The sequence below is a fragment of the Salvelinus sp. IW2-2015 genome, linkage group LG25, assembly GCF_002910315.2.
Source record: "Salvelinus sp. IW2-2015 linkage group LG25, ASM291031v2, whole genome shotgun sequence".
Lineage (NCBI taxonomy): Eukaryota > Metazoa > Chordata > Actinopteri > Salmoniformes > Salmonidae > Salvelinus > Salvelinus sp. IW2-2015.
The window spans coordinates 22,369,482-22,395,130 of record NC_036865.1 but is presented as its reverse complement, the minus strand read 5'-3'; the positions used below and the strand labels follow the sequence as shown (position 1 = coordinate 22,395,130).

The window sequence follows — 25,649 nt, the reverse complement described above, 5'->3', positions numbered from 1 at the left end:
CATATTCGTCAATATGTTGTTGGACGCAATGCGGACATATTCCAATCCGCGTGATCGAAGCAGTCTTGAAGCGTGGATTCAGATTGGTCGGACCAGCGTTGAACAGACCTGAGCGCGGGAGCTTGTGATTTTAGTTTCTGTTTGTAGGCTGGAATCAACAAAATGGAGTCGTGGTCAGCTTTTCCGAAAGGGGGGCGGGGGAGGGCCTTATATGCGTCGCGGAAATTAGTATAACAATGATCTAGGGTTTTCCCAGCCCCCCTTTCGATGAACGTACTTTGGTGCGAAAAGTGCAAATCAATCCCAGAACAAAGGTTCAAAAGTATCTATATCCACAGTAAAACGATTCCTGTATCAACATAACCTTAAAGGCCGCTCAGCAAGGAAGAAGCCACTGCTCCAAAACCGCCATTAAAAAAAACAGACTACGGTTTGCAACTGCACATGGGGGACAAAGATCAATTACCTCTGGTCTGATGAAACAAAAATACAACTGTTTGGCCATAATGACCATCGGTATGGTTGAGGGGAAAAAGGGGGAGCTTGCAAGCCGAAGAACACCATCCCAACCATGAAGCACGGGGGTGGCAGCATCATGTTGTGGTGGTGCTTTGCTGCAGGAGGGACTGATGCACTTTACAAAATAGATGGCATCATGAGGGTGGAAAATTATGTGGATATATTGAAGCAACATCTCAAGACATCAGTCAGGAAGTTAAATCTTGGTCGCAAATGACCCCAAGCATTCTTCCAAAGTTGTGGCAAAATGGCTTAAGGACAACAAAGTCAAGGTATTGGAGTGGCCATCACAAAGCCCTGACCTCAATCCTATAGAAAATCTGTGGGCAGAACTGAAAAAGCATGTGCGAGCAAGGAGGCCTACAAATCTGACTCAGTTACACCAGCTCTGTCAGGAGGAATGGGCCAAAATTCACCCAACTTATTGTGGGAAGCTTGTGGAAGGCTACCCGAAACGTTTGATCCAAGTTAAACAATTTAAAGGCAGTGCTCACATACTAATTGAGTGTATGTTAACTTCTGACCCACTGGGAATGTGATGAAAGAAATAAAAGCTGAAATAAATCCCTCTACTATTATTCTGACATTTCACATTCTTAAAATAAGTGGTGATCCTAACTGACCTAAGACAGGGGATTTTAATTAGGATTAAATGTGAGGAATTGTGAAAAACTGAGTTTAAATGTATTTGTCTATGTGTGTATTTAAACTTCTGACTTCAACAGTATACACTACCGTTCAAACGTTTGAGGTCAAATAGAAATGTCCTTGCTTTTGAAAGAAAAGCAAAAACAAAATTGTCCATTAAAATAACATCAAATTGATTAGGAGTTCAGTGTTATTATTGTAAATAAGTATTGTAGCTGGAGACGCAAGATGTTTATGAAATGTCAACGTATGCGTACAGAGGCCCATTATCAGCAACCATCACTCATGTGTTCCAATGGCACGTTGTGTTAGCTAATCCAAGTTGGATCATTTTAAAAGGCTAATTGATCATTAGAAAACCCTTTTGCAATTATGTTAGCACAGCTGAAAACTGTTCTGATTTAAAGAAGCAATAAAACTGTCCTTTATACTAGTTGAGTATCTGGAGCATCAGCATTTGTGAGTTCGATTACAGGCTCAAAATGGTTAGAAACAAAGAACTTTCTTCTGAAACTCATCAGTTTATTCTTGTTCTGAGAAATGAAGGCTACTCCATGTGAGAAATTTCCAAGGAACTGAAGATCTCGTAAAGCGCTGTGTACTACTCCTAGAACAGCGCAAACAGCGCAAAACACCAGTCTCAACGTTAACAGTGAAGAGGAGACTTCGGGATGCTGACCTTCTGCGGGTACTATTTATTGAAGCTGCCAGTTGAGGACTTGTGAGGCGTCTGTTTCTCAAATTAGACACTAATGTACTTGTCCTCTTGCTCAGTTGTGCACCGGGGCCTCCCACTCCTCTTTCTATTCTGGTTAGAGCCAGTTTGCGCTGTTCTGTGAAGGGAGTAGTACACCGCGCTGTACGAGATCTTCAGTTTCTTGGCAATTTCTCACATGGAATAGCCTTCATTTCTATGTAGATGTAGATATTGTCTAAATTTATATTGATATTGTCTAAGAACATTGTCTAAATTGTATTTCTGATCAATTTGATGTTATATTAATAGGCAAAAATAATGTGCTTTTCTTTAAAGAACAAGGACATTTCTAAGTGACCCCAAACTTTTGAACGTGTGTGTATATGTATGTGGGCACCCCTTCAAATTAGTGGACTCTGCTATTTCAGCCACATCCATTGCTGACCGGTATATAAAATCAAGCACACCGCCATGCAATCTCCATAGACAAACACTGTCAATTGAAGGGCCTTACTGAAGAGCTCAGTGACTTTCAACGTGGCAACGTCATAGGATGCCACCTTTGCAACAAGTCGGTTCATTACATTTCTGCCCTGCTAGAGCTGCCCCGGTCAACAGCAAGTGCTGTTATTGTTAAGTGGAACGTCTAGGAGCAACAACGGCTCAGCCGCGAGGTGGTAGGCCACACAAGCTCTCAGAACGGGACCGCTGAGTGCTAAAGTGGGTAAGAATTGTCTGTCCTCGACTGGAACACTCACTACTGAATTCAAAACTGCCTCTGGAAGCATGAGGCGGGTTTCCGTGGTCGAGCAAATGGGTTTCCATGGTCGAGCAGCCGCACACAAGCCTAAGATCACCATGTCCAATGCCAAGCGTCGGCTGGAGTGGTGTAAAGCTCGTTGCCATTGGACTCTGGAGCAGTGGAAACGCGTTCTCTGGAGTGATGAATCACGCTTCACCATCTGACACTGACAGACAAATCTGGGTTTGGCGGATGCCAGGAGAAAGATACCTGCTGCCCGAATGCATAATGCCAACTGTATAGTTTGGTGGAGGAGTGGTAATGGTCTGGGACTGTTTTTCATGGTTTAGGCTCCTTAGTTCCAGTGAAGGGATATGTTAACGCTACAGCATACAATGCCAATCTAGAGGATTCTGTGCTTCCAACTTTGTGGCAACAGTTTGGGGAAGGCCCTTTCCTGTTTCAGCATGACAATGCCCCAGTGCACAAAGCGAGGTCCATACAGAAATGGTTTGTTGAGATCGTTGTGTAAGAACTTGACTGGCCTGCACAGAATCCTGACCTCAACCCTATCGAACACTTTTGGGAAAAATTGGAACGCCGACTGTGAGCCAGGCCTAATTGCCCCACATCAGTGCCGACCTCACTAATGCTCTTGTGGCTAAATGGAAGCAAGTCCCCTGCAGCAATGTTCCAACATCTAGTGGAAAGCCGTCCCAGAAGAGTGGAGGCTTTTATAGCAGCAAAGGGGGGACCAACTCCATATTAATGCCCATGATTTTTGAATGAGATGTTCGACGAGCAGGTCTCCACATACTTTTGGTCATGTAGTATGCGTGTAAGACCTCATATTGAAGCTTATAGAGAACCCAACTGATGTATTGAGCAATGTTAAAAGTATCTACTTTGAGGCCTCCCGGGTGGCACAGTGGTCTAGGGCACTGCATCGCAGTGCTAGCTGTGCCACCAGAGTCTCTGGGTTCGCGCCCAGGCTCTGTCGCAGCCGGCCGCGACCAGGAGGTCCGTGGGGCGACGCACAATTGGGCTAGGTTTGGCCGGTAGGGATATCCTTGTCTCATCGCGCTCCAGCGACTCCTGTGGCGGGCCGGGCGCAGTGCGCGCTAATCAAGGGGGCCAGGTGCACGGTGTTTCCTCCGACACATTGGTGCGGCTGGCTTCCRGGTTGGAGGCGCGCTGTGTTAAGAAGCAGTGCGGCTTGGTTGGGTTGTGCTTCKGAGGACGCGTGGCTTTYGRCCTTCGTCTCTCCCGAGCCCGTACGGGAGTTGTAGCGATGAGACAAGATAGTAATTACTAGCGATTGGATACCACGAAAATTGGGGAGAAAAGGGGATACTTAAAAAATAAAAATAAATTGTATCTACTTTGATGTAGATACAAGAATCATGAAACTTCAACGCAAAAAATGTATTTGACTTCGTGAAAATCCATATTTTGGATTTAAGTTCCGTACCACTTTTTCCATGTGGTTTCTTCGTTTACAGACTCCACAAAATTACCTCTTCCCAAATATTTGGTCAAATGATTAATTTTGTATATAGTTTCCTAGAAACAAGGGTGGCTCATCATCGCCCTTTGGCTCAACATACCCCTCTCTCCCCTACAGGTCAACTTTGGTTTGCCCCTGTTTTGTCAAGCCTTTGAAGCATCATCCATCACTTGCACAAAGACAAAGAAGTGGCTATGTGCAACATCTTTGACACGTTTTGACACGTAAACATTACTTTTTAAAAATGTAGGTTGTATCCAAAATATCCCTGGTATATTTTCCTGGAAGGCTTTTGATTCGCTTTAGGGTACCTGGCAGAGAAAAAGGCAAAAGGCTCTGCAAAGTGCAATGCTGTTATACAAGCCAAGCTGTAAGAGTATATGTGACCTTGACAGTGAAGTCATGTGGGGGCATGTTATGCCTTAAAACACTTAGGACTTTAAAATAAGGTCTTTATGGAGGATGGATATGGAAATATTCTTTATGGAGGAATGGTATAAGATATGTTCTCAATCTCAGAAAACATTATCGCAAGGGGAGGGTGATAGACTGCAATTGTTTTAGTAAAAAATAATAAAAACAAAATGTTTCTGAGTCAGGAAGACTCTGACTGGATATTGTAGCATACAATATAGCTCAGTATTTATTTTATAGTCTTTTTTTTGCTCCTCTTTATCAAGGGATCCAATAATTCCGGACCCCACTATAGGCTAGTATCAAAGGATCAGGGCTGTATGTGAAACCGACATCACTGCTAGCTTAGTAGTATTAGCTTCCTCCCTGAGTACAACTTGGAGTAAACTGTCCATACCACGGCTCGAATCCGGGTTCCTCTGCCGCTCTAACACGTACGTGACTGACATCCTTGACAACGTACGAACCAGTTGAGCTATAGAAAAAGATCCAATTTAGATAGCACCATTGGCAACATTTTAAGCTGTGCAGTGAGCTTACGGCATGTTCTTATCTCCATACACATGGGATATTGGATGGTATAAAGACCGGACTGTAAGGCTTCTGTCCACAGGGACACATTAAGGCTCTTGACTGATACCCTGCTCTCCACTGACTGTGTACAGCGAGGGTACATGGGGGTTCAATCCCCTCTTTAGGAATTATCTGTATGTGTTCCATCTGCCGGTGTACTAGCTAGCTCTGCTAGTGTAGCTCGGCATGCCTCTACCGAAGGACCAATGGGATGGCTAGCCTCGGGGCTGCACTGTCTGGGATAAGCTGCTTTTGGCTCCAAGCGGCCCATCTGCCAGAGGTAAAGGCCCTCATCTACAAGAGTAGGGACTAGGGAGAGAGTGTGCTGTGGTGTGACTTCTGACTACTCTCCCTTAAAGCTGTATGGAAGAGACTGGCACTGGGTTTGGTTTTATAGGAACAGAGACTGATCGAGGTGGAGTCATCTTAGTTCACTTCACATGCATAGAGAGGAGACTTAAGTTTTCTGAAAGGAAAGAGTTCTAGACTTGATACTTTTAGTGGAAAGTGGATTTTTAGTGGATTTTATGGGGAGTGTTGTCTTTCTTGATAAGGGTGTGATTGTGTGATACTTGAGGCTAGGCTCACTGTGGCTGGACACTGCTCCGTCCATGCACCTACTAGCAGGAGTCTTATAGAATGATTCTGCTGTTGACCTGGCAGTAAAATACAGTGGGTCCTCTCCCCCTGTGCTGTGGAGTAGGCTTATACTCTGCTGGATTAAAGACATAACAGTGAAACTACTAGTCACACAGAGAAGATGCAGTCAGTCTAACTTCCTCATTACGGAGCTTAGCAGTCACTTGGCATGTGTCCTGTATAATATAATAATAAGCCATTTAGCAGACTTTTATCCAAAGGGACTTAGTTATGGCGTGCATACATTTTACGCATGGGTGGCCCCGGGAATCGAAACCACAATCCCGGCGTTGCAAGCGCCATGCTCAACCAACTGAGCCACACAGCAGCCATGGATAACTCAGTCTTATAATGCATGCACGTTGCGTGGCGCATGCTCGGGCTGATGATGCAGTATAGTGTTTGTCGCAAGCTGATGATGCAGTACTTTAGGTCGACACGTTATTTATAGATGATATATCAGCAACTGTAGTCTGACTCAGGGAGGCTGAATTTCCTAAGGGTGTTTGCGAGTGTCACTCCAATGTAAAATTTTACTTGGATATGTGATGTCTTCAGTACAACCCTCAGGAAAAAGATGTGCTGACATGTTTACCTGCAATACCGCCGTTACCCAGAGGGTGTCAGTGTGTCATCTCGTGTGTTTTTCGTGTGTGTCTGTTAGTGTGTGGTTGGGATGTGTTGTGCAGCATACTGTCGCTCTGTTTGCACACACACACGGTCACAGCGTTCTGTAAGGCCCTGACGCCACAACAGGCCCACACACACACTTCAGCTCCTATCTCTGTCCCTGGCTCCGGCTGTCACAAGACGCCCTAGCCCTGTCATAACACTGCGCACCGCAGTAATTGTAGATTTCACAGMACTCCAAGGACAGCCTCTGACTCCAACACAAAGTGACAGGCCAAGCAGCGGTTGATGGCCTCGAGTTTGTACCGTCCTCCTCACATTTTTGCTTTCCATTTTTTACATGGTTTGTCTGATACAAAGCATTCACTGAATTACGGTGCAGATTAAAAATATATATATATCATCCACTTGCATTACCTGTTAATATCCCACTCCCATCAATCCTATAGATCTAAAGAAATTAATTTGATTTGGAAAGCTCTATTTAATGTTATGCTCTGTGTGTTTCAGTCATGGAGAATCCTGGTGTTCAGCATGCTGAATGTCCTCTGTACTGGTTGCCTGCTGATGTGGTGCAGCTCCACCAACAGTATGGGTGAGTAGTCCTCATCACGTGACAGTGTTCCACACAGCCAGCCAGGCGTAGTAGAGGACGTCAGTGAGAACACTCTGTACTGACATTGTTCTGATATTGTGCTCTGACGTAATTCTGTTCTCCCTAAAGTTGTTCACCTAGGGCCATGGCAGTTCACACCATTATAGTGATTATTCTCCAACTACTTAGATATACTCATGATGTTCAGAGAGTGAGATCCCATATTATAGATTCAGTCACAGTCCTCTTGACTGAAGAAAATAGTAATTCATCTACTATGATCCGACCTCCCCACCCCCACATTGCAGATTAGATCTTTGCTGGTGTCGCAGTCTTGTTGTGATGATGATCATGGTGAAATCGGTGTGAAATCCTTTTATGATTAATCCCTCTGAAAATTTGTGCAATGAAAAACATGGCAACACAAGCAGCCTCCACCAGTGTTGTGTGTCACAGACACAGGAAATGGAAGACGTTCAGATATTGAGCGGCCCGAGGAATGCGACACAGACGTCAATAGCCAGCACAAATAAACCGCAGCACCAGGCAGTTAGACCCTTCTGCTCAGAGACGGAGGAGAATGGATCCACAGGACAGGAAACTGTTGGTACACTTCCTATATGGTGTTTATCCACACCGAAACCAAGCTGTGCTAATATTGAAGCCATTGAGGGCGAGATAGTCTTTCCTCTGTGCTGTAATGGCATTTTCCAGCCTATATCTGCACAGATCAGCCTTGTGTTTAGGGAGATGGTAATGTGATTACCATCTGTTTATGGAGATGGTAATGTGTAGATCTCATAAGCTGCCCCCAATCTTACATGTCAACATCAATATGATATTATTACTAATTCAAGTTAAGGGATTTAAAAAAAAAAATGTTATGCAATCATAAAACAAGTTTGATGTCAGTCCCGCTGCAAATAGTATGTGTTAAGCGTAAATCGAAGTCCACAGACGCGATAGTCTGGCGTCCCATTGTGACTTACTGTAGCTACGTGGCTCTGAGACCACCATCCGTGCGGGACGCACAGCCCGAAAGTTCACCTCCCCACAATTCCCAACCAACGTGGCTCTGGTACGTTTCCTCTGTTCATTTGAATGTGTTGACAGTTGGAGAAATTGCTTGAGCTGCGTTGAGAATTCGAGAAGTATGAAAGCCAACGGTCCAATATTCTAGAACACTGCTGTGCGTACATGTTTGGAAATCATCCTATTGTACTTATTAGAACACATATTAATTTGCCCAAGTTTACCATAAGACATGAACAGACTGCGTCAGTGATTTCTATTCCCTGGAATCTTCTAAAGAGGCAACGGCATGGGCATGTCCCTGTGTGTTTGGTGCTTGTATGTCTACTACTTTGTGTAGCTGTTTTTGGCTTTCCCAAAAACCTTTTCAATTTAAAGTTAACTACAAAGTAGCCTATGCCTACCTGTCAGAATCATGATTATTTTCTTCAATCCAGTAGGCATTTGTTTAGCAAACTCACGTGCGCTACAGAAACACTGCTAACCAAACAGTGCTTGGTGCATTCTATAGAGATTGCAACGTTGTATCTGTGCCATTATGGCCTTGGTGACAGGCTCAATGGCGCGCTCTCCATTTTAAAGCAGTCAATTTTCTTGTTATGTTAGAAAAAAAGTGTAAGGGCTAATATTGGTGACTTGCCGCCGCCACCTGCCTTGTTGGGGTCTTGAACCAAATCTTGTCATTCATTTATGGCCACTAGATGGCAGTCATATTGCTTAAAGCAATTTACAAACTTGGTAAACCAATTGAAGACACAAATGCTCTGATAATTGGCTGCTCGCTCCCAACCAATAGAATCCCAACCCAATTGACTGCCATTGAAGGCTTCTGCCATTTGAAAGTAATCTCCATGCAAAATGGGTTATTTCCATGTAATGCTCGCTATACATCTTTACAGTGCATGCACACTTAAATTAAAGGGCAACTACACTCAATCAAAATGTCRTAGATTTTTCACAGACCTCAAAAGTGGTCTCCTGTGTGGTAAAATTAGGGCTGGCATAATTACCGTGTAACTGACGGTTATGAATGAAGACCGCCATGAAAATAAAATAGTCGTCATGACCGTAAAACAAATGTATTTATGTTTTGGTCGAACAAATCGCTGACTGAGTGACCACAATGCAGCAGCAGCACACATAAAAATAGAATGAATAGAACAGATTCAGAACTTCTTACCCTGGCAATTTGACTGAACTCATGGGTACACTCGCAATGGCTGCCAGTATTGTGATGCAATAATTTCAATGGTAATGTAGAATGTCAATGTAGGCTAATTTTGCAGGGGGGCAATGAGGAGATTCTGAATCTTTCTCCCACAGCCCTTTTCCCCATGCGTTTCCATGGTAATTCCATTGTGTGTTAGAGTTCGATTGACCTCTTTACTGCGTCCATGGCCGTTAGTCCACCCATTATGTCATCATTGACTTGAATGAGTTCATTGTTGTGAACTTAGAACGTCTAGTTGTTTTTCTGTTAAGTGTGGTTTTGAAAAGCAAAAACCTGGAAAGATGATTGGAAAATCTGTCCTTCTCCCAACTTTATTTGTTTGCTGTGGTATCGTTTTGTTATTGAGTATTGTGATACCAAACCTACTATCAAACTCCAAATTATGATATTGTGACAGCACTAGTACATGTTGTTTGTGTGGTGTCAGGACAACACTAGTTTGTGTGGTGTCAGGACAACACTAGTTTGTGTGGTGTCAGGACAACACTAGTTTGTGTGGTGTCAGGACAACACTAGTTTGTGTGGTGTCAGTCAGGACAACTGTACAAGCTTGCGGATGTTGTTTTAGCTGTGTGTTATGAGTTTGCTGCTCAGACTGAGAGGAGCGGTAGTGTAGTGGTCTGAGGATTTTATTATAGTGTGTCTGTGTGGCAAATTAGATCTCTTCCACATCTCTGAATGTTTTCCAGTCATTGCATATTTACCCTAATGTGGTGGGCTGAGCATTTGGCTTCCGGTTCATTAGACTCCCCTCCCGTCCTCCTCTCTCCCTCTCCCCCTTCATAGTAAACAATGCCAGTGTTACAACAAAGCAAAGCTACACTGCTGTTGCATAGGAGATGTATGCTTTTCATACATGCTCCGTACTGCCTACAGTGGACTAGTCATTCCAGTAGAGCATCATCAACTGAGTGACATTGTGAAAACAAAAGAGAATCTCTAATTGAATTTGATACGATAATGTCCCAAAGGCATGCAGGACGGAACCATAGAACGTGGGGTTTGCATAATCGGGCCGAAATTTGCCATGTCAGCGGCCATATAGTCACACAGAAGGAGGAAGAGAGAGGAAGGGCTGTGAGCCTGGTCTGAGAACAATCTGAGGTCCCCATCAGCAGCACCAAGCCTCATCCCTGTGACTGGTCCTAGCTGTGAATGTAGCTGCTCATTTGTGAGAAAGCGGCTTCCTGAAGAGATCTCCTATTCTAAACTTGAGCAGGAGATGTTTTTCCATTACAAACCTCTAAAGTGGAGGGCTACTACTCCTAATCCTTCCTTGCAGATTGGATAGAATCAATGTTAGCTCCACAGAGTTTGACGCAAACCTGCTGGTAATCCTTCACTGCCCCGTAAATTCAAGTGCAGCATTCGTGGTTGAGCGAGATAATGATTAACTAAGAGAAAATGTGACTACACTTAAATCTCATTGTCTATTTATGGGGGTTTCCAATTCAGTGACACTGAACAAAACACACAAGGACGACATGCTGCATTTCTCTCTGACAGGTCTATTTATAGTGCATTTTCATTAAGCGGTTGTTAAACAAGCATGCATAACGCTACTTGGAAGAGAACATGTAATTAACAGTGGCATTGCAGGCTATTACTAGGCTTAGCATGTGAATACATCGAGGCCTAGTGATAGACTAGCACCCTCTCCAGCTGCCTCAGACTACAACAACAGGAGATGGGCTCCTGCCCTATGGGCCATTCTGGCTCGGGCCAGAAGGCCTAATAGGCCTAAAATAGTAGTAGGCCTAATTTTGAGTATAAGGGCAGCATAAATCCAAAATAAATCCCTTTTAATAATTTGGTGGGTGCTTATATTTGTCCTATTTCACACATGCACAAGTGTGTATTATACTCATGTGTGAATTGGAAATGTGTTTTTTGTATATCCCAACTCCCCCTGAGACACCCTCGGAGAGTGGGGTTACGGCCAGGGTCAGCCATTATCAACAGCAATTATGGTTAAGTGCCTTGCTCAAGGGCCCACGGCAGATTTTTCACCTTGTCAGCTTGGTGATTCAGACGAGTAACCTTTTCAGTTTACTGGCCCAACGCTCTACCCGCTCGGCTACCTGCCGCCTTAAGATGTCATTAGCATGAAGCCTTTCAAATTCAAAAGGAAGACATTGCAGTGCAACTAATTTTCTGTTCCAGTTTCTCATAAAAATACTAAAAAGGAAAAATGGATCTCTTAGGAGGCTACTTCCGCTGATCTATAGATACATTATCCTGTCTGTAGCTAATAGCTATGAACAATGGTAGAAAGATAATAGCTTGTCATTTACAGATTTGTTGCTAATTTCAGGAAGAAGAGCAATATGTACTTTTAAGGAATAGCAACCAGAAATGTATTTATATAGCTAGCAGATATTTTGGACCTGACAAAGATCCTCTGGATCAAAACTAGAGGTCGACCAATTAATCGGAATGGATGATTAATTAGGGCCGATTTCAAGTTTTCATAACAATCGGAAATCGGTATTTTTGGACACCGATTTGGCTGATTTAAAAATATAAAAAAATCTGTATTTTTTTGTTTAAAAAAATTACACCTTTATTTAACTAGGCAAGTCAGTTAAGAACACATTCTTATTTTCAATGATGGCCTAGGAATGGTGGGTTAACTGCTTTGTTCAGGGGCAGAACGACAGACTTTCACCTTGTCAGCTTGGGGATTCAATCTTGCAACCTTACGGTTAACTAGTCCAACGCTCTTACCACCTGCCTTACATTGCACTCCACAAGGAGCCTGCCTGTAACGCGAATGCAGTAAGAAGCCAAGGTAAGTTGCTAGCTAGCATGAAACTTATCTTATAAAAAACAATCAATCAATCATAATCACTAGTTAACTACACATGGTTGATATTACTAGTTTATCTAGCGTGTCCTGCGTTGCATATAATCGATGCGGTGCGCATTCGCGAAAAAGGACTGTCGTTGCTCCACTGTGTACCTAACCATAAACATCAATGCCTTTCTTAAAATCAATACACAAGTATATATTTTGAAACCTGCATATTTAGTTAATATTGCCTGCTAACATTAATTTCTTTTAACTAGGGAAATTGTGTCACTTCTCTTGCAACAGAGTCAGGGTATATGCAGCAGTTTGGGCTGCCTGGCTCGTTGCGAACTGTGTGAAGACTATTTCTTCCTAACAAAGACAGCCAACTTCGCCAAACGGGGGATGATTTAACAAAAGCGCATTTGCGAAAAAAGCACAATTGTTGCACGACTGTACCTAACCATAAACATCAATGCCTTTCTTAAAATCAATACACAGAAGTATATATTTTTTAAACCTGCATATTTAGCTAAAAGAAATCCAGGTTAGCAGGCAATATTAACCAGGTGAAATTGTGTCACTTCTCTTGCGTTCATTGCACGCAGAGTCAGGGTATATGCAACAATTTGGGCCGCCTGGCTTGTTGCGAACTAATTTGCCAGAATTTTACGTAATTATGACATAACATTGAAGGTTGTGCAATGTAACAGGAATATTTAGACTTATGGATGCCACCCATTAGATAAAATACGGAACGGTTCCGTATTTCACTGAAAAAATAAACGTTTGGTTTTTCGAAATTATAGTTTCCGGATTCGACCATATTAATGACCAAAGGCTCGTATTTCTGTGTGTTATTATGTTATAATTAAGTCTATGATTTGATATTTGATAGAGCAGTCTGACTGAGCGATGGTAGGCAGCAGCAGGCTCGTACGCATTCATTCAAACAGCACTTTCGTTCATTTGCCAGCAGCTCTTCACAATGCTTCAAGCATTGAGCTGTTTACGACTTCAAGCCTATCAACGCCCGAGATTAGGCTGGTGTTACCGATGTGAAATGGCTAGCTAGTTAGCGGGGTGCGCGCTAATAGCGTTTCAATCGGTGACGTCACTCGCTCTGAGACTTGGAGTAGTTGTTCCCCTTGCTCTTTTGTGGAGCGATGGGTAACGATGCTTCGAGGGTGGCTGTTGTCGATGTGTTCCTGATTCGAGCCCAGGTAGGGGCGAGGAGAAGGACGGAAGCTATACCGTTACACTGGCAATACTAAAGTGCCTATAAGAACATCCAATAGTCAAAGGTATATGAAATACAAATGGTATAGAGAGAAATAGTCCTATAATTCCTATAATAACTACAACCTAAAACTTCTTACCTGGGAATATTGAAGACTCATGTTTAAAGGAACCACCAGCTTTCATATGGTCTCATGTTCTGAGCAAGGAACTTAAACGTTAGCTTTTTTACATGGCACATATTGCACTTTTACTTTCTTCTCCAACACTTTGTTTTTGCATTATTTAAACCAAATTGAACATGTTTCGTTATTTATTTGAGGCTAAATTGATTTAATTGATGTATTATATTAAGTTAAAATAAGTGTTCATTCAGTATTGTTGTAATTGTCATTATTACAACAACAACAAAAAAGATTGGCCGATTTAATCGGTATCGGCTTTTTTTGGTACTCCAATAATCGGTATCGGCATTGAAAAATCATAATCGGTCGATCATTAAAGGTGGTAATTATTTGGGAGTAAACAGTGTACAGGCCTTTATGTTCTTTTCATGTATGTACCATTAGCCAAGCACCCAAGTTTTTTGATGGATGTGCGTGTGACCACAGCCATTTCTTCAACTGAAAATGTTCTGATTCGATAACAATCGATTTCCTTTCATTACCTATCTACAAAGTATCTGATAATGGTGCCTTCAGGGGTGGTGTTGGGATGTTTCCGGGGATGACTCTTAATTGTATTTCCTTGATTCCTCGCATTCTCTCTCCTCACCTCCTTCTCAAAGTTCATTTTGTGTGTGTGCATAACTGATCCTAAAGTGGTGCGCTGTTCCGTAGGCTGTCGGAATAAAACAGATGAGTCTACAGGAATGTTTGGTGTTGTCAGCTGGTCCAGATCAAATTTTGCACCGGAAGACTAGATAAAGTTTCAAGCTGTTGAAAAATGTCCATGCCTTAATTTGATATGCGTATCCCTCTTTTGTCAACACTTATTTTAGCTGGATCAATAGTTGCCTGGGAATGTTGGTTGTGTAGGTCATTACAGACAAATACAAACTGACTGCAGTGTGCACTGGGTTATTGTTTAAGGCCCATGATCCTCTAGGTTTATTCCCTTCTTATACTGTGTTTGTTTACTATGGCAATTATTCTGCTGAATTGATATGCGGGATTATACTGGATGATTAGAAAGGGTTACTTTTAAGCATGTTTAATGCTCTGTTGTGATTCCTGGAAATTCAGGACATTTATTTTCTGTCTTGATGGTGTTATGGAACGTAGTGACTGGCCTTGGTTCAGAGTCTTGTTTTTATTTGTTTAATTCACAGTTTAGTGTGCAGTGTGTTTAGTTTCTGGAGAGAAACACACACACACACAACTAATCTTTGTGTTTGTTCTATGTGTGTGTTAGTGCATCTGATGTCTGTCTGCTCTGCTCCTTCATAGCAGACAGCCTCCTCTCAGAAGCACTATACTCTGGGACTGTGTGTTCCCACCGTATTTCTACAGCTGGGGGAAGCCAAGCGAAAGGAGGTCAAGTGCCTGTTCTGCAGGCTTATAAACACCCCCCCTCCTCCTTTATCCCTCTCTCATCCTTCCTCCTGCCCAGGGAGAGAGAGAGAGGTCTGAATGAAAGGGTTTACCCTGTCCTGACAACCCCCCCAGTCTGAGCGGCTCGCTCAGTGTGGCTCTCAGGAGATCGGCATGGTGGCAAACTCTATGCAGATGCCTCCCACAAAAATGTCTGTCTGTGGATAAGAGAGTGTGACTGTCAGAGATGGGAAGAGATTGTGTGTGGCACTTGAGGTTATCCTGTCTAGGCCCTTGCAGCACGTGTGTCCATGTGTTTGTTTGTTTATCTTTGTTTGTTTGTGTCTGTGTGTGCACGTGTGTGTCTGCGCTCCAGTGTGTCTGTATTTGGTAAAGGGAGAGTTAGTTAGTCCCCAGGCCCCTCCTGTTCTTCCCCGCTAGAGCACAGCTGGTGAGTCCCACAGGGCTGTGAGTAAAGGGAACAGTCCTACATTCAGATTCACTTTCAGTTCTCAGCTTTGCCAATAATTAAATTAAATTTATTCCCCATACAACCACATAAAAAAACTAAAATATTAGGTGGGTGCTTATATTTGTCCTATTTCACACATGTACAAGTGTGTATTATACGCATAAGTGAATTGGAAATGTGTTTTTGTATATCCCAACTCCCCCTGAGACACCCTCGGAGAGTAGGTGACATCTGCTCATATCTGCTGTACTTAGAATCTGGCCCTGGACACTGATCTATAGCTATATAATAGGTCCACAAGGTTCGCTTTTTTTCATAGACATGTAGTTTATAGGCTAGAACTAGGTAATGTGGCTCGTGGACAGTATGTTCAGTACAGCTAATGGCCTCATTACCTTATGTAATCTTTATCGAGCTACCTAATATGAGCTAATCTAATTGCAGCATCTGGTTTTGATGCTGTTAAATGAAGACACTTTGGTACACCTGAGACATTCCACAGACTGAGATCCACCCTGATGACAGGAGCCTATCCAAGCCAAGTCTGGTCAGAGACTGTTTATTCAGCTCAGGGTTGGAGCAGGGAGCTCGCTCTCCTGTCTCCAGGGCAGGGGACGATATCACTACAAGCTGGTCTGAAGCTCCTCAGGGGCCTGTCCTTGTACCCCTATTCATTTCTGACAGCCTACTTAAAGTGTAGAGTTCCAGTCTCCATCTGTAGCCTCGCGTTACACAAGCCTATTCCTTATTGGAAAAAAACTATGTGCTGCTCACCCATGTCTTCCTATTCAGAGGGCTAAGCTATATCCTACTTGCCTCATCCATCAGGATTCAGTGTAGCTTGTCACTCTGACAACAGTAGGGCCACCTTGTATAAGGGGGGTGGGATGGGGTGCTCAATTACACTAAACTTTGGAATAGGTGAGAATTGACGGGCAGGTAGTTATTTTATATTTTTGATAACAACTAGAATTGTCTTTAGGCTGTGCTGCGCTGTGAAACACCAACTGTCAAGAGTGAACAAGTGAGAAATCTTTACATAGAACCTGCAGCTTTTTAAAGATGTGGTTAAAACCATAAAAATACAATCTCATTAAATTCTGTGGTTACAACACTATACCTTGACCATTATCATAACACTATCCTCCTAAATCAGTCGTGTACCCATCTTCACTTTGTTTCCACTGAATGGTGAATATAAATGTTGATCTCAGAGGTCAGGTTTTCTTTCAAGCAGTTACTCCATTTATTTAGTGGTCTGGTGAAAGTTCTTCGTGAGAGCTAGTAGTCACAGCTAGCTTCAGGTTTTGGTTACTGATGGGTCAAGTTTGATGGTTCAACTCTATCTCATCAACAGTCGTGTTTTTATATATGTGTGTATGTATGTAAAATATATATACACAGTGGGGAGAACAAGTATTTGATACACTGCCGATTTTGCAGGTTTTCCTACTTACAAAGCATGCAGAGGTCTGTAATTTTTTATCATAGGTACACTTCAACTGTGAGAGAATCGAGAAAATCACATTGTATGATTTTAAAATAATTAATTTGCATTTTATTGGATGACATAAGTATTTGATCACCTACCAACCAGTAAGAATTCTAAGATTCTGGCTCTCCCCACTGTATGTGTGTGTGTGTGTGTGTGTGTGTGTGTGTGTGTGTGTGTGTGTGTGTGTGTGTGTGTGTGTGTGTGTGTGTGTGTGTGTGTGTGTGTGTAAAATATATATATACACACACACACTTGTGTTTGTGTGCAAAACTATATGTGGTGTGTTATGACACACTTCTCCCCCTGGGCCACTAAGGTGGTGTGTGTAAGTAATGTGTGTGAAGCGTGTGGAACGTTTAAAAACAAAGTTGGGATTGTTATCGTTTATAAATAAATGAATAAATTGTTTAGGGATATAGGGCTTTAATATACACTGCTCAAAAAAAATAAAGGGAACACTTAAAACAACACAATGTAACTCCAAGTCAATCACACTTCTGTGAAATCATACTGTCCACTTAGGAAGCAACACTGATTGACAATACATTTCACATGCTGTTGTGGCAAATGGAATAGGACAAAAGGTGGACATTATAGGCAATTAGCAAGACCATCCCCCTATAAAGGAGTGATTCTGCAGGTGGTGACCAGAGACCACTTCTCAGTTCCTATGCTTTCCTGGCTGATGTTTTGGTCACTTTTGAATGCTGGCGGTGCTTTCACTCTAGTGGTAGCATGAGACGGAGTCTACAACCCACACAAGTGGCTCAGGTAGTGCAGTTCATCCAGGATGGCACATCAATGCGAGCTGTGGCAAGAAGGTTTGCTGTGTCTGTCAGCGTAGTGCCAGAGCATGGAGGCGTACCAGGAGACAGCCAGTACATCAGGAGACGTGGAGGAGGCGTAGGAGGGCAACAACCCAGCAGCAGGACCGCTACCTCCGCCTTTGTGCAAGGAGGAGCAGGTGGAGCACTGCCAGAGCCCTGCAAAATGACCTCCCGCAGGCCACAAATGTGCATGTGTCTGCTCAAACGGTCAGAAACAGACTCCATGAGGGTGGTATGAGGGCCCGACGTCCACAGGTGGGGGTTGTGCTTACAGCCCAACACCGTGCAGGACGTTTGGCATTTGCCAGAGAACACCAAGATTGCCAAATTCGCCACTGGCGCCCTGTGCTCTTCACAGATGAAAGCAGGTTCACACTGAGCACATGTGACAGACGTGACAGAGTCTGGAGACGCCGTGGAGAACGTTCTGCTGCCTGCAACATCCTCCAGCATGACTGGTTTGCGGTGGGTCAGTCATGGTGTGGGGTGGCATTTTCTTTGGGGGCCGCACAGCCCTCCATGTGCTCGCCAGAGGTAGCCTGACTGCCATTAGGTACCGAGATGAGATCCTCAGAGACCCCTTGTGAGACCATATGCTGGTGCGGTTGGGCCCTGGGTTCTTTCTAATGCAAGACCATGCTAGACCTCATGTGGCTGGAGTGTGTCAGCAGTTCCTGCAAGAGGAAGGCATTTGATGCTATGGACTGCCCGCCCGTTCCCAGACCTGAATCCAATTGAGCACATCTGGGACATCATGTCTCGCTCCATCCACCAACGCCACGTTGCACCACAGACTGTCCAGGAGTTGGCGGATGCTTTAGTCCAGGTCTGGGACGAGATCCCTCAGCGAGACCATCCGCCACCTCATCAGGAGCATGCCCAGGTCGTTGTAGGGAGGTCATACAGGCACGTGGAGCCTCATTTTTGACTTGTTTTAGGACATTACATCAAAGTTGGATCAGCCTGTAGTGTGGTTTTCCTCATTTAATTTTGAGTGTGAACTCCAAATCCAGACCTCCATGCGGTTGATAAATTTGATTTCCAATTTATCATTTTTGTGTGATTTTGTTGCAGCAACTTCAGCTATGTAAAGAAAAAAGTATTTAATAAGAATATTTCATTCATTCAGATCTAGGATGTGTATTATTTAGTGTTCCCTTTATTTTTTGAGCAGTGTATATATTTTTTTACAATACCTAATACAATACTGTAATGCTAGTAGGAGGTGATATGCATCTTTCAAGTTATTTGCCACGTCATTGTCATCAACAAGAAAAATGGCAGTGAGACAGGGAAGCGACACCAGCTTATATGACAATAAGTTCAATAAGAAGGTGGTGAAATGCCAACTTTGCAATTAAGTTACGGTGTCAGTACAGGTGCAATGCTTCCCTGGAAGGGTGGCACCGTGAGTCCAAACCGTTGCTGTTAGCAGCGCAGACCCCCAACAACAGACATTCGACAGGCTCGTACACAAAAGTACGATAAGGGATGGAGTGAGAAAATCGCAGCGCTGATTACAGAAATTATTACATTTGATATGCAGCCATTGTCAATGGTAGAGATGTCGGTCTTCAATGCCCTGAGGGCATATCTAGAACCAGGCTACCAGATACCATGTCGAAAAACGTGTGGAGAAATTGTACAGATGACTGCTCTGCAAGGTCCGAAGTGCGAGCTCTCAAACCACATACATAGCGTTAACAACAGATTGTTGGACGTCTATGACACACACTTCATACATCGCTGCAACGAGCCATCACATCGATGAGAAGTGTGAACATGAAGTCCCATCTACTGACCACTGTGATCATGGAGGAGAGGCACACAGCAGGGAACCCTAAAAACGGCATCAACTACCATCGTTGCTGAGTGGGTGGGGGACAGCATTAGGTGGAGTGCCGTCTGGTAGACATGACTGCGGTAGATTGAAACTACATTGCCCCCCTAGCTGTCACATGCAGGACCATATCTGCATTTTGAATTCACCATCGAAATCACAGTAGATAGTGATAGCGCAGACGTCATCCACGTATTCACTGTGGAAAAACCCCCGATGCGCATGAAGCCGGAAGTATTTGAAATTTGAAGCGCGCCGTATTGCTGGAGGCCAAAACGTCCATCCATTTTTTGTTGTTGGTGCTTGGCCGTTCTTGCGAGTTTGGTAATTTATCATTTATTATAGGCTTTCTAGGGTTAAGACCAGGGCTTGTGACTTCATGCTTCAGATCAGGCATTGATTGGGCCTGGAATTCACGGTCATGTGCATGCCTTTTTTTTATTTTTATCAATTAAATTATTAAAAAAAGGTTAAGTTGTAAACATATTTATAAAAATCACATTTGTCACATTCCTAGTGTGAGTGTGTGTGCTCTCAGCTCTACAATGCTACTGTAGCAGGAGCAGCCCTGAGTGTGTGTTTCCCTGGTCACCCCCCCCCGTGGCTGGTTTCAGCACGGCCCAGACCAGCAGCAGCTTCCTTTGCACCGTACCCATTTCCCCTGCCAGGTGTTTCTTGTAGTAGTCAATAAAGCTTTTAGTTTACATATGGAGCGATCTATTGTTTTTAATGTGCCGGCGTTGACAGACACCCGAGATGCCCTGGTCGATGCTTGTTTTCTTCTGGCAATGACAGCCACACTGCTGCAGTTTGCAATCTCTCCTATCTGAGATACCGTGTGTGTGGGAAGGTGCTGATGTGGTGTGATTGACCCGTCCCTTATATAAAGGGTGAAATTTTTCCAGGTATTTTACAATGTTCCATCCCAAGAAAAATCACTTTTCTCTGGCGTATAATCCTCGGATTTCCGCCCCATTAACCGGAAGTTATCAAGCTTTAAAGGCATTACAAATAGGCTTTGATCGAAAATTCTGGTCTGATGAGACCATACATTAAAAACCATTTTATGAAGCCCGACATTAAAGATATTTTATGCAGCACCAAGCTCGAAAAGCCCAAATGATTGTGCGTTTATCCAAGCGAGTGAGCAGTATACTGCAGTATACTAGCCGGACATTTATGCACAACAGAAAACATAAAAGCCGCATATGATGTAGTAGCATTATATGACTCTCTATGGGGTAAAGCTCCAGTAGGTAGTTCTTTTTGGGTGGTGACATTGTATTATCTGGACTGAGATTTCGCCACCTGCTTTCAACCATGATAAAGCTGAGTGACATGGCGATTTCTTGGTGCTCAGCACATCGTGCGCCTACACAGTTAAACGTGAGGAACCCGACTGTTCCGTCATCCAAAGCCCTCTGTACGCGAATACACCCCGATTCTTGGAGAGACCAAAAAAAACGCCCGATGGCCGATTTTTAAATCGATTAAAAAAAATTATATACAGTGGGGAGAACAATATTTGATACACTCGATTCTTGCAGGTTTTTCCCCTACTTACAAAGCAGGTTAGAAGTCTTGTAATTGTTATTCAGCTAGGTAGCACTTCAACTGTACGCGAGAGTACCCGCGGAAATCTAAAACAAAAATCCACGGACAAATCCCACACTTGTATGATTTTTAAGTAATTAATTTGCATTTTATTGCAAATACATAAGTATTTGATCACCCTACCAACCAAGTAAGAATTACGGCTCTCCACAGACTGTTAGGTTTTTCTTTAAGAATACCTCCTGTTCTCACCACTCATTACTCTGTTTAACTGCACCTGTTTGAAACTCGTTACCTCTAATAAAAGACACTGTCCACAACACTCAATCAAACAGAACCTCCAACTCTCACAAGGCCCAAAGAACCCGAAAAAAAAAGAGCTGTGTACGGAACTCAGGGATAAAATTGTAGACCTTGCACAAGGCTGGGATGGGGCCTACAGGACAATAGGCAAGCAGCTTGGTGAGAAGGCAACCAACTGTTATTATTAGAAAATGCAATTATTAAGAAATTCCTTAGAAAAATGGAAGAGTTTCAAGATGACGTCATCACCTCGGTCTGGGTCAAATGACAAAGTATCTCAACTCGTGGTGGCATCAATGATCATGAGGAAGGATGAGATGATCAGGCCCAGAACTAACGGCAGGACCTGGTCATGACCTGAAGAGCTTGGGGACCACAGTCTAAAGAAACCATTTAGCTAAACACACTACGTCCGTCAACACTGGATTAAAATCCTGCAGCGCAACAAGCCGCCATCCAAAAGGTCCCCCTGTCAAGCCAGCGCAATGTCCAGGCCCGTCTGTAGTTTTTGCCAAATGACCATCTGGATGATCCAGAGGAGGAATGGGAGGAGGTCATGTTGGTCTGAATGAGACAAAAATATGAGCTTTTTGGTCTAAACTCACACTCGCCGTGTTTGGAGGAAGAAGAAGGATGAGTCACAACCCCAAGGAACACCATCCCAACGTGAAGAACATGGAGGTTGGAAACATCCCTTCTTTGGGATGCTTTTCTGCAAAAGGGGACAGGACGACTAGCACCGTATTGAAGGGGAGGATGGATAGGTGCCATGTAATCGCGAGAATCTTGGCCAACAACCTCCAATTCGTCAGTAACGAGCATTGAAGATGGGTCGTGGTGGGTCTATCCAGCCATGAACAAACGACCCGAAACACACAGCCAGGGCAAAACGAATGTTGAGTGGCTCACGTAAGAAGGCATCTCAAGGTCCCTGGAGTGGCCTAGCCAGTCTCAGCAGACCTGAACCCAATTAAAATCTTGGACCCGCGTGAGCTGAAAAAGTCCCATAATTGCCTCAAGCCGACAGCCACGAAACCTGACGGATCTGGAGAAGGTCCTGTATGGAGGAGTGGGGCCCAAAATCCTGCTGCATGTTGTGCAAACCCTGGTCAAAGAACTACAGGAAACGTATGATTTCTACTGTAATTGCAGAAACAAAAAGGGTTTTCTGTAACGACAAATATTAAGTTCTGCTTTATCACGATGTAATCAAATACTTTGTTAGCAATTACAACAAATGCAAATTAATTACTTAAAATCATACAATGTGATTTTCTGGCATTAATTTGTTTTAAAGATTCCGTCCTCAAAGTGAAGGTGTAACCTAATGATACACATCACAGACTCCTACTACAGAGCTATTTGTAAGTAGGAAACCTGCATAATCGGCAGTGTTTTCAAAATACTTGTTCTCACCACTGTATATATATATATCATTTTTAATACGATAAACTAAGATAATAAAATTAAAAAATCATATTAATAATAAAAAATGGTTTTGTTTTTGTCTATTTGTTGTTGTTAATAATGAAAATTACAACAATACTGAAGATGAACACTTATTTTAAAACTTAATATAATAGAGGAAGGTGACAGTCGAAAATTAGAAATTTCAACTTTTAGCCTAAATAAATAATCGAAACATGTTCAATTTGGTTTAAAATAATGAAGAAACAATGTTGGAGAAGAAAGTAAAGTGCAATATGTGCGCATGTAAAAATGCTAACGTTTAAGTTCCCTTGCTAGAACATGACAGACATCATAACCAACTGGGGTGGTTCCTTCTTTAACATGAGTCTTTCAATATTCCCAGGTAGAAGTTTTAGGTTGTAGTTATTATATAGGAATTATAGGATTATTTTCCTCCTAAAGCCACATTGTATGTCATATACCTTTTGACTTTTGGATGTTTCTTTAGGCAACTTGATAGTAGTTCGCCAGTGTAACAGTATAGTGCTTCCGTCCCTTCCTCGCCTCCACCTGGGCTCGAAACAGGAAACACATGACATACCAGCCCAGCCCCTCAGGAGCAATCGTTAGCCTGGGGATGTGGGGACCCAGTGGGTCTAACCGTACGCAGACACTCGGGAGATGCGGATGATCGGGGCGGCGGGACGAGGCCGGGGGTCATAGACCCCACTCAGCGGTGAGGGAGGTGGGTCGGGTCAAATAAATCGTCAGGAGCCTGAGGTCGTGATTACCTAAAGAGTATGGATTCGATTGACGCGTCTCGCGGATTAAATCGTGCCTTCAATCCGCTCGTGACGCCTGAGGAGCCTGATGCCTAAACGTTTCAGCTCTGTACATTACTACTCCCCCTCCCTGGCACTCGCGTTGAACAGCTGTGCTAGCAAGTATCTATTACCGAGTGATCATCTCTCACTGGTATGGAATCATGCGCTCCAGCAAAAGCCGAATGGCCTCTTCAGCCAGAGCAAGGGGAAAAAACAACTACTTCAAGGTCTCAGAGCGAGTGAAGTCAACGATTTGAAACACTTTAGTGTGCACCCCGCTATCTTAGCTAGCCATTTCACATCGGTTACAATCAGCCTAAATCTCGGAAATTGATTAGGACCTTGAAAGTCATCAAACGCTCAATGCTTGAAGCACACATGCAAAGAGCTTGCTGGCAAATGCAGGAAAGTGCTGTTTGAATGAATGCTTACGAGCCCCTGCTCTGGTACCACCGCTCAGTCCGAGCTGCTGCTATCATAATTATCAAAAATCCCTACGACTTAATTTATAACATAAGACACAACAGAAACTACGAGCCTTTAGGTCCATCTAATATGGTCAAATCGCCCCCGGGAATAACTTATAATATTTTCGAAAAACAAAACGTTTATTTCTTTCAGTGAATATTAACGGAAACTGTTCCGGTATTTTCTAATGGGTGGGCACCTCTCTAGTCTAAATTATTTCTGTTACATTGCAACAATACTTCAATGTTATGTCATAATTATGTAAATACTGAAGCAAAAATTAATTAAGGTTCTTTGTTAGGCATAAAATGGACTTCACAACAGTTTCGCAACGAGCCAAGGTGGCCCAAAATGCTGCATATACTGCCTGCTGCTTGCACGGTGCAGCGCAAGAGTGACACAATTTCTCTAGTTAAAAGAAATTCATAGTAGCAGGCAATATTAATACTAAATAGCAGGTTTAAAAATATATACTTGGTGTAATTGATTTTAAAGAAAGGCATTGGTGGTTTATGGTTAGGTCACGCATTGGTGGCAACTACTAGTGCTGTTTTTTCGCGAATGCGCATGTTAAATCATCACCCGTTTGGCCGAAGTAGGCTGTGATTCGATTGAGAAATTAACAGGCACCGCAATCGATTATAATGCAAATCGCAGGACAAGCTAGAAATCTACTAGTAAATTTCATCCAACTCATGTTTAGGTTAACTAGTGATTTATGTGAAGATAAGTTTAATTGCTAGCTCTAGCAACTTACACATTGGCTTCTTGCTGGCAACTCACAGTTAACAGGTAGGTCAGAAGCTTACCTACCCTTCCTAACGTGCAGTCTCCTCATGGGAGGTGCAATGTAATACGGCCACACAATCGGTGTCCACAAAAATTGCCCGATTACCGATTTGTTTATATGAACTTGAAATCGTCCTCTAATTTCGGCGCACACACCTTTCGATTTAAATCGGTTCGATCTCTTAGTTACAAGTGTAGGCTAAGCGAATTTGTTTTAATTTTAATTTGGAAATATAATTTGGGCCTATTGTTTGATAATAGTCAGGCTGACGCAGATATTGCCTTTCCATAATATTTCCCCTAATGTTATTAAGCCTATCCTCCTCCTCTCTCTATTTGTTGCCTTATTGGCTTTGCCTCGCATTTCAACAGTTAAGTGAAATACGTTTTCATTTCTTTTCATTTTCCTCAATTCTAAATGACATGCTTGAAAAATATACGACTAGGAATTAGATGGCAGACGGCTTCAACTGTCTCTTCATGTCTTCCGAGTGGCGCAGCGGTCTAAAGGCACTGCAATTGCAGTGCTAGAGGCGCTCACAATACAGACATGGTTCATTCGCAAGGGACTTGTGTCAGCACCAGCCGACCGTGAATCGGGAGGTCCCCATAGGGCGTGGCGCACAATTGGCACCAGCGTCGTCGGTGTTAGTGGGGAGGGTTTTGGCTGGGGGGGTATAGGGGGGGCAACCATCATTGTAAATAAGAATATTTCTTTACTGTCTTGGCTAGTTAAATAAAATGAAGATTGAATGGTTATTGTCTGGATAAATAACTGCTATAGCCTACCGAACATCGGGCCCGCGCTTTCGCTCTTCTTTCAAACTACCCGTGAGGTTCTATTGGGCTGCTGTATTTAACATTCAGCAAACAACAAC

The 25,649-nt window shown here is 43.2% G+C and overlaps 1 protein-coding gene across 1 annotated transcript in view; it reads left to right on the top strand.

Moving 5' to 3' along the window:
- LOC111951853 (zinc transporter 6) overlaps positions 1 to 25,649 on the top strand; it is a 105,075-nt gene that overhangs the window by 6,823 nt on the left and 72,603 nt on the right. The window contains exon 4 of the mRNA XM_023970113.2: positions 6,880 to 6,964. Coding sequence (XP_023825881.1) covers positions 6,880 to 6,964 — 85 coding nt within the window. The remainder of the gene's footprint in view (positions 1 to 6,879; positions 6,965 to 25,649) is intronic.